This window comes from Somniosus microcephalus, chromosome 1 (genome assembly GCF_052327205.1).
Source record: "Somniosus microcephalus isolate GS21.2 chromosome 1, FLI_Smic_1.0, whole genome shotgun sequence".
NCBI classification, from domain to species: Eukaryota; Metazoa; Chordata; class Chondrichthyes; order Squaliformes; family Somniosidae; genus Somniosus; species Somniosus microcephalus.
The window spans coordinates 334,225,500-334,234,886 of record NC_140987.1 but is presented as its reverse complement, the minus strand read 5'-3'; the positions used below and the strand labels follow the sequence as shown (position 1 = coordinate 334,234,886).

General features: G+C 58.4%; 1 protein-coding gene across 1 annotated transcript; it reads left to right on the top strand.

The window, feature by feature from the left end:
* Positions 1-584: 584 nt before the first annotated feature.
* LOC147124911 (endonuclease 8-like 2) lies at positions 585-7,902 on the top strand (the record flags this gene model as incomplete). The annotated part of the gene is given in 3 exon segments (XM_086005532.1): positions 585-729; positions 732-785; positions 7,371-7,902. Coding segments are annotated over 3 exon segments (483 nt in total), but the record flags the coding sequence as incomplete, so codon positions are not given.
* Positions 7,903-9,387: the final 1,485 nt, after the last annotated feature.

The window sequence follows — 9,387 nt, the reverse complement described above, 5'->3', positions numbered from 1 at the left end:
GCAATGTAAGCTTTGGCAATATGGTTCTCTGTAAACTTTCATGCCAATAAAGCATTTGAACTGAACTGAACTGAACTGAGAGAGAGTGGGGGAGAGAGAGAGAGAGGAGTGGGGAGAGAGTGGGGAGAGAGAGAGAGAGGAGAGAGAGAGAGAGAGAGAGTGGAGAGAGAGAGAGAGAGAGTGGAGAGAGAGAGAGAGAGAGTGGGGAGAGAGGGGAGAGAGAGAGGGGAGAGAGAGAGGGGAGAGAGAGAGGGGAGAGAGAGAGAGAGAGAGAGGGGAGAGAGAGAGAAGAGAGAGAGAGAGAGAGAGAGGGGAGAGTGAGAGAGAGAGAGGGGAGAGAGAGAGAGAGAGAGGGGAGAGAGAGAGAGAGAGAGAGAGAGAGAGTGGGGAGAGAGAGAGAGAGAGAGAGAGAGTGGGGAGAGAGAGAGAGAGAGAGAGAGTGGGTGACATTGCCCATTGCCTGGGGGCTGAGCTCCACCTCCAGCCTCCACTCATCTGGCCTTGGGCCGCAGGCTTTGGGGGGCTGAGATTGCGCTCGGGCCCCCTCACTCTCACTCTTTTCTCTCTTTTCCCTCCCCCCTCCCCCTAGGCTGGTGCTGTATTTCCCTGGGGACCAGTTCCTTGTGTTCTACAACTGCCGGATCAGGCCCTGCGCCGGCCCTCCAGTGGACCCCAGCTCAGACATCCTCCACGTGGACTTCGACAAGAAGCGGGCGTTGCGAGCCTGCAACTCGCCCAGCCAGTCTGCTGCACCCTGCTCGACCAGCGATGCTTCTCTGGGCTGGGTCAGTGAGTGGGGAGGAGAGGGGGGGAAGAGTGTAAGAGACATGATTAAGTAGCTTTGACTCTAAATTAGGGCTGAGTGCTGAATTGAGATGAGTTTCCAAGCCGTCACCATGTTGTGCCTTCGCCCCATAACCCATGTACGCCATTATACCTGTGATAGACATTGAGCCCCTCTAAAGCAGATTAAGGGTTGATCTAATTGAGGTGTTTAAGATGATTCACACTAAACTTCCGTAAGACAAAGGTCCTCTACCAACCTGCCCCCGCCACACAGTACTGCCCCCCCACCCCGATTATCAAAATCCACGACAAGGCCTTGGCCAACGTGGACCACTTTCCATACATAGAAACATAGAAGATAGGAGCAGGAGTAGGCCATTCGGCCCATCGAGCCTGCTCCGCCATTCAACGAGATCATCCAAACCCTAGCACCCGGTCCCTACACCGACAGCCATCCCACCCAAGCCCTATCCCCGTAACCCAATTCCCCCTAACACTAAGGGTCAATTTTTTTATCATGGCCAATCAACCTAACCCGCACATCTTTGGACTGTGGGAGGAAACCGGAGCACCCGGAGAAAACCCACGCAAACACGGGGAGAATGTGCAAACTCCACATAGACAGTCACCCGAGGCCGGATTTGAACCCGGGTCCCTGGCGCTGTGAGGCAACAGTGCTAACCACTATGCCACCGTGCTCGGGAGCTTACTGTCAGCAAGGGCAGACGTCGATGACGAAGTCCAACACCGCCTTCAGTGTGCCAGTGCAGCCTTCAGTCACCTGAGGAAGAGAGTGTTTGAAGACCAGGACTTCAAACCCAGCACTAAGCTCATAGTCTATAGAGCATTAGTGATACCCACCCCTCCTGTATGCTTCATAGACATGGACCATGTACAGCAGGCACCTCAAAGCGCTGGAGAGGTACCACCAATGCTGCCTCCGCAAGATCCTGCAAATCCATTGGCAGATAGGCGCACCAACGTCAGTGTTCTTGCTCAGGCCAACATCCCCAGCATCGAAGCTTTGACCACGCTCGATCAGCTCCGATGGGCGGGTCCCATTGTCCGCATGCCCGATACGAGACTCCCAAAACAAGTGCTCTACCCGGAGCTCCGACACGGCAAGAGACCCCAGGTGGGCAGAGGAAACGCTTCAAGGACACCCTCAAAGCCCCCTTGAAAAAGTGTAACATCAATCCCTGGCCCAAGACCGCACAAAGTGGAGGAGAAGCATCCAGGAAGGCACCAAACACCTCGAGTCTCTTCGCTGGGAGCAAGCTGAAGCCAAGCGCCCCACCCACCCGCCCTTCAACCACCGCCAGCCCCACCTGTGACAGAGACTGTAGGTCCCAAATTGGACTCATCAGTCACCTGAGACTCTTTTTTTAATGTTGAAGCAGGTCATCCTCGGGGGGGAAAAAGTAAAAGAAGAAAAAAAAATAATAATCTCCTCTGTGGTGGGGGGGGGGGGGGTGTGAGGGGGGGGGGGTGGGGTGGGAGGTGAGGGGGGGTCCAGAACAAGGTTGCACAATCTTCTCACAAAGGGTAGTGAAATCTGGAACTCTTGCCTCCAAAAGGCTATGGATGCTGGGAGTCAATGGGGAAAATTTCAAGACCCAGATTGCTGGATTTTTGTTGTTAAGGGTATCAATGGATATGGAGTTGAGGTGGAGATCAGCTGTGATCTGATTGAATTGCAGAGCAGGCCTGAGGGGCTGAATGGCCTCCTCCTGTTCCTAATGTCCCCTTCCCTCCTGCGCCAGCACAGCTGACCCTCCTGTCCAGTGTGTGGTTACAGAAAAGAGTCTGGAAATTATCCTTGGTAAACACTCTCACTGCAACACCACAAACTTATTGGCTCAATGTCACTGGTTCCAACCTGTCTTGTTGGATTGCTACGGATATTGTTGTGTATCATCGAACATAGAAGATAGGAACAGGAGTCGGCCATTCGGCCCCTCGAGCCTGCTCCGCCATTCAATGCGATCATGGCTGATCATCCAAATTCAGTACCCTGTCCCTGCCTTCTCCCCATATCCCTTGATCCCTTTAGCCTCAAGAAATATATCTAACTCGCTTCTTGAATATATTTAATGAATTGGCCTTTACTGCCTTCTGTGGTAGAGAATTCCACAGGTTCACCATTTTCTGGGCAAAGAAATTCCTCCTCATCTCTGTCCTAAATGGCTTACCCCTTATCCTTAGACTGTGACCCCTGGTTCTGGACTCCCGACCATCGGGAACATCCTTCCTGCATCTAGTCTGTCCAGTCCTGTCAGAATTTTATAAGTTTCAATGCGATCCCCTCTCATTCTTCTAAACTACAGCGAATATAAGCCCAATCGACCCAATCTCTCCTCATACGTCATTCCTGCCATCCCAGGTATCAGTCTGGTGAATCTTCGCTGCACTCCCTCCATGGCAAAAACGTCCTTCCTCAGATAGGCGACCAAAACTGCACACAATACTCAAGATGTGGTCTCACCAAGGCCCTGTACAACTGCAGCAAGACATCCTTGTTCCTGTACTCAAACCCTCTCGCTACGAAGGCCAACATACCATTTGCCGACTTAACCGCCTGCTGCACCTGCCTGCTTACCTTCAGCGACTGGTGCACATGTCCCTTAATAGAAGTTTGAGGACCAGGAAATACTGAAACATCTTATTAATCATAATTGATCAAAACATCGCCATAACCCATTACACGCAGAGTCCATGACATTATTACCGAATGTATAAAAGCTTACAAATAACGGACTCATTGGGTCCCGTGTGCCCACAGTAGCCTAAGGAAGGTTGGTATAGGTCCCTGAGTGGCTCTAGTGCGCTGTACTTGGGTTAATTGCATGTCCCTAACGTGACATTACGACACACATGCATTCCATTTATGTGGAATGCAAAGATAAACCCCGGCTCCTATTCACTACTGATAATCGTCTGCTTAAACCCTCTCCTCCACCCTCGCCTCCGACAACAAGTGAGGAGCTCATGGACTTCTTTGTCTCTAAGATTGAGACCATCTGTTCAGCTGCCTCTGCCACTTTTTAAAAATTGTTTATGGGATGTGGACGTCGCTAGCAAGGCCAACATTTATTGCCCATCTCTAATTGCCCTTGAGAAGGTGTGGTGAGCCACCGCCTTGAACCGCTGCAGTCCGTGTGGTGAAGGTACTCCCACAGTGCTGTTAGGTAGGGAGTTCCAGGGTTTTGACCCAGCGACGATGAAGATTGGCGATGTATTTCTCAAGTCAGAATGGTGTGTGACTTGGAGGTGGTGGTGTTCCCATGTGCCTGCTGCCCTTGTCCTCCTAGGTGGAAGAGGTCGCGGGTTTGGAGGTGCTGCCAAAGAAACCTTGGCTGCTCCCTTCCCTTTGCCTCCCCTCTCCTCCCCCTTCCCCAAGCCCATTGGACCAAACTTCCACTAAGGATCCCCCCCTGCCCTAGCCCTGAACTCTCATCTTTCTCCAGTTTCTCTCTGATCTCCACTCATGACCTCTCGGTGCTCATCTTGTCCATGAGACCCACTTCTGCTCTCTCTACCCTATTCCCACCAATCTGCTGACCACCCAACCTCCTTTTCTGACTCCCATGTTAGCTGACATTGTTAACAGTTCTCTCTCCTCAGGTACTGTCACCCTCTCCCTCAAATCTGGCGTCATCACCCCTCTCAAAAAAAAAAAAAAAAAAAACTAACCCTCGACCCCTCCGTCCTTGCAAACTAACGCCCCATCTCCAACCTCCCTTTCCTCTCAAATCCTTAACGTGTTGTCGCCTCCCAAATCCGTGCCAATTCTTCCTGCAATTCCATGTTTGAATCCCTCCACTCATGTTTCCATCCTTGCCACAGTACCGAAACGGCTCTTATCAAAGTCACTGTGACAAAGGTAAACTATCCTTCCTCGTCCTTCTTGACTTGTCTGCAGCCTTTGACACGGTTGACCACTCCATCCTTCCTCCACCGTCGTCCAGCTGGGTGGGACTGCACTCGCCTGGTTCCATTCTTATCTATCTAATCGTAGCCAGAGAATCACCTGCAACGGCTTCTCTTCCTGCTTCCCGCATCGTGACCTCTGGTGTCCCCCAAGGATCTATCATTGGCCCCCTCCTATTTTGCATCTACATGTTGCCCCCTTGGAGACATCATCCGAAGACCCTTCCCGCCGGCGCACCCTGACCCCTTCCTGCCGGTGCGCCCTGACCCCTTCCCGCTGGCGCACCCTGACCCCTTCCCGCCGGCGCACCCTGACCCCTTCCCGCCGGTGCGCCCTGACCCTTCCCGCTGGCGGGCCCTGACCCTTCCTGCCGTGCGCCCTGACCCCTTCCTGCCGGTGCGCCCATGACCCCTTCCCGCCGGCGCAACCCTGACCCCTTCCCGCCGGCGCACCCTGACCCCTTCCCGCCGGTGCGCCCTGACCCCTTCCCGCTGGCGGGCCCTGACCCCTTCCTGCCGGTGCGCCCCTGACCCCTTCCCGCCGGCGCACCCTGACCCCTTCCCGCCGGCGTGCCCTGACCCCTTCCTGCCGGTGCGCCCTGACCCCCTTCCTGCCGGTGCGCCCTGACCCCTTCCTGCCGGTGTGCCCTGACCCCTTCCTGCCGGTGCGCCCTGACCCCTTCCTGCCGGTGGGCCCTGACCCCTTCCCGCTGGCGGGCCCTGACCCCTTCCTGCCGGTGCGCCCTGACCCCTTCCCGCTGGCGGGCCCTGACCCCTTCCTGCCGGTGCGCCTGACCCCTTCCTGCCGGTGCGCCCTGACCCCTTCCCGCCGGCGCACCCTGACCCCTTCCCGCCGGCGCACCCTGACCCCTTCCCGCCGTGTGCGCCCTGACCCCTTCCCGCTGGCGGGCCCTGACCCCTTCCTGCCGGTGCGCCCTGACCCCTTCCCGCCGGCGCACCCTGACCCCTTCCCGCCGGCGTGCCCTGACCCCTTCCTGCCGGTGCGCCCTGACCCCTTCCTGCCGGTGCGCCCTGACCCCTTCCTGCCGGTGTGCCCTGACCCCTTCCTGCCGGTGCGCCCTGACCCCTTCCTGCCGGTGGGCCCTGACCCCTTCCCGCTGGCGGGCCCTGACCCCTTCCTGCCGGTGCGCCCTGACCCCTTCCCGCTGGCGGGCCCTGACCCCTTCCTGCCGGTGCGCCCTGACCCCTTCCCGCTGGCGGGCCCTGACCCCTTCCCGCCGGCGCACCCTGACCCCTTCCCGCTGGCGGGCCCTGACCCCTTCCCGCCGGTGCGCCCTGACCCCTTCCTGCCGGTGCACCCTGACCCCTTCCTGCCGGTGCGCCCTGACCCCTTCCTGCCGGTGCGCCCTGACCCCTTCCCGCTGGCGGGCCCTGACCCCTTCCTGCCGGTGCGCCCTGACCCCTTCCCGCTGGCGGGCCCTGACCCCTTCCCGCCGGCGGGCCCTGACCCCTTCCCGCCGGCGCGCCCTGACCCCTTCCCGCCGGCGCACCCTGACCCCTTCCTGCCGGTGCGCCCTGACCCCTTCCTGCCGGTGCGCCCTGACCCCTTCCTGCCGGTGCGCCCTGACCCCTTCCTGCCGGTGCGCCCTGACCCCTTCCTGCCGGTGCGCCCTGACCCCTTCCTGCCGGTGCGCCCTGACCCCTTCCTGCCGGTGCGCCCTGACCCCTTCCTGCCGGTGCGCCCTGACCCCTTCCTGCCGGTGCGCCCTGACCCCTTCCTGCCGGTGCGCCCTGACCCCTTCCTGCCGGTGCGCCCTGACCCCTTCCTGCCGGTGCGCCCTGACCCCTTCCTGCCGGTGCGCCCTGACCCCTTCCTGCCGGTGCGCCCTGACCCCTTCCTGCCGGTGCGCCCTGACCCCTTCCTGCCGGTGCGCCCTGACCCCTTCCTGCCGGTGCGCCCTGACCCCTTCCCGCTGGCGGGCCCTGACCCCTTCCCGCCGGTGCGCCCTGACCCCTTCCTGCCGGTGCGCCCTGACCCCTTCCCGCTGGCGGGCCCTGACCCCTTCCTGCCGGCGGGCCCTGACCCCTTCCCGCTGGCGGGCCCTGACCCCTTCCCGCCGGCGGGCCCCGACCCCTTCCCGCCGGCGGGCCCCGACCCCTTCCCGCCGGCGGGCCCCGACCCCTTCCCGCCGGCGGGCCCCGACCCCTTCCCGCCGGCGGGCCCCGACCCCTTCCCGCCGGCGGGCCCCGACCCCTTCCCGCCGGCGGGCCCCGACCCCTTCCCGCCGGCGGGCCCCGACCCCTTCCCGCCGGCGCGCCCCGACCCCTTCCCGCCGGTGCGCCCTGACCCCTTCCCGCCGGTGCGCCCTGACCCCTTCCCGCCGGTGCGCCCTGACCCCTTCCCGCCGGTGCGCCCTGACCCCTTCCCGCCGGTGCGCCCTGACCCCTTCCCGCCGGTGCGCCCTGACCCCTTCCCGCCGGTGCGCCCTGACCCCTTCCCGCCGGTGCGCCCTGACCCCTTCCCGCCGGCGGGCCCTGACCCCTTCCCGCCGGCGGGCCCTGACCCCTTCCCGCCGGCGGGCCCTGACCCCTTCCTGCTGGCGGGCCCTGACCCCTTCCCACCGGCCTATCCATTCTCTTAGATTGCGTGCTGTTGTTTTGTTGTCTCACTGTTGCTCTCCCTTAATCTACAGGTAATATCATTAAGAATGAGGTGCTGTATCTGTCTGCGATTCACCCGATGTCTCTGGGCTCACTGCTCAGTGTTGAGAAGCTGCAGTCTCTCCTGGACCAGGCCATCCAGTTCAGCAATGGGTGGCTGGACAACAAGGTGAAGAACAAAGGCCTGAAGTACCACATCTATCAGAGGGAGCAGTGCCCTCGGGGCCACACTGTGGAGAGGGCAGAGTTTGGACCACCTCGTGGTCTCCAGAGACCCACCTGGTGGTGCCCTGTATGCCAACCTGCGGTGCCGTGAGCTGCCGACTGGGACACTGCTGTTTGTTCATTGGGTCCCAGAGTGTGCGGACCCTGGGCTAGGTGACGGGTGTTGGGGGAGGCTCGGTGAGTGGGGGATGGTGGGGGAGGCTCAGTGACTGGTCTCCTGGTGACAGAGCCCTATGGGGGTCTCTCTGATCTGTATTTTGTTGCTTGCCAGCTTGTTATTGTTGCTGTTTGTGTATAAATAAAAAGACACTTTCTGCAATTGAGGCATGTTCTCCTGTGGAAGCTCGACACACTTTACCTGGTTAGGGCACGATCCCTGGGTTTGGGGGGTAGGGGAGGGGTGTGGGGGCAGAGGTCCCCCTGGTGCTTGGGTGGGTGGGTGGGGGGGGGGGGTTGTTCTTGTGTCATTCTCTGTACGCACACTGGGTGGGTTAAATATTGCACCACGTCCAGATAAAGACTTTGAAGCAATGAGATGACTGAACGACTCTCAGTCCAACACTGGGAGATATGTGAGGTAGAGGCTCATGTCTCCCAGTGTTGGACTGTGTGTTAGACTGTCGCATTAGTCCCACTCCCCTGCTCTTTTCCCATAGCCTTTTCCCCCTTCAAGTATTTATCCAATTCTCTTTTGAATGTTACTATTGAATTTTTTTGTGGGCATCGCTGGCAATGCCAGCATTTATTGCCCATCCCTAGTTGCCCTTGAGAAGGTGGTGGTGAGCTGCTGCAGTCCGTGTGGTGAAGGTGCTCCCGCAGTGCTGTTAGGGAGGGAGTTCCAGAATTTTGACCCAGTGACGATGAAGGAACGGCGATATATTTCCAAGTCAGGATGGTGTGTGGCTTGGAGGGGAATTGGGAGGTGGTGGTGTTGCCATGCGCCTGCTGCCCTTGTCCTTCTAGGTGGAAGAGGTCGCGGGTTTGGGAGGTGCTGCCGAAGAAGCCTTGGCGAGTTGCTGCAGTGCATCTTGTAGATGGTACACACTGCAGACACGGTACGCTGGTGGTGGAGGGAGTGAATGTTTAAGGTGCTTCCACTGCCCTTTCAAGCAGCACATTCCAGATCATAACTCGCTGCGTTTATATTAAAAAAAAGTTTCCTCCTGTTTGCCTCTGGTCCTTTTGCCACTCACTTTAACTCTGTGTCCTCTGGTTACCGACCCTCCTGCCACTGGAAACAGTTTCTCCTTATTTACTCCATCAAAACCCTTCATCATTTTTAACCCCTCATGATTTTGAACACTATCAAATCTCCCCTTAACCTTCTGCTCCCTGCCTCAGCTCATCTGCTGCTGAAACTCTCATCCATGTCTTTGTTACCTCTAGACTTGGCTATTCCAATGCACTCCTGGTCTCCCACATTTTACTCTATGTAAACTTGAGCTGATCCAAAACTCAGCTGCCTGTGTCCTAACTCGCACCAAGTCCTGTTCACCCTTTACCCCTGTGCTCGCTGACCTACATTGGCTCCTGGTTAATCAACGCCTCTATTTCAAAATGCTCATCCGTTTTCAAACCCATCCATGGCCTCACCCCTCCCTATCTCTGTAATCTCCTTCAGCCCCACAAACCCCCCCCCCCCCCCCCCCCCCAACATATCTGCACTCCTCTAATTCTGCCCTCTTGAGCATCCCTGATTATAATCGCTCAACCATTGGTGGCCGTGCTTTCTGTTGCCTGGGCCCCAAGCTCTGGAATTCCCTGCCTGGGCCCTAAGCTCTGGAATTCCCTGCCTAAACCTCTCCGCCTCTCTTTCCTCCTTTT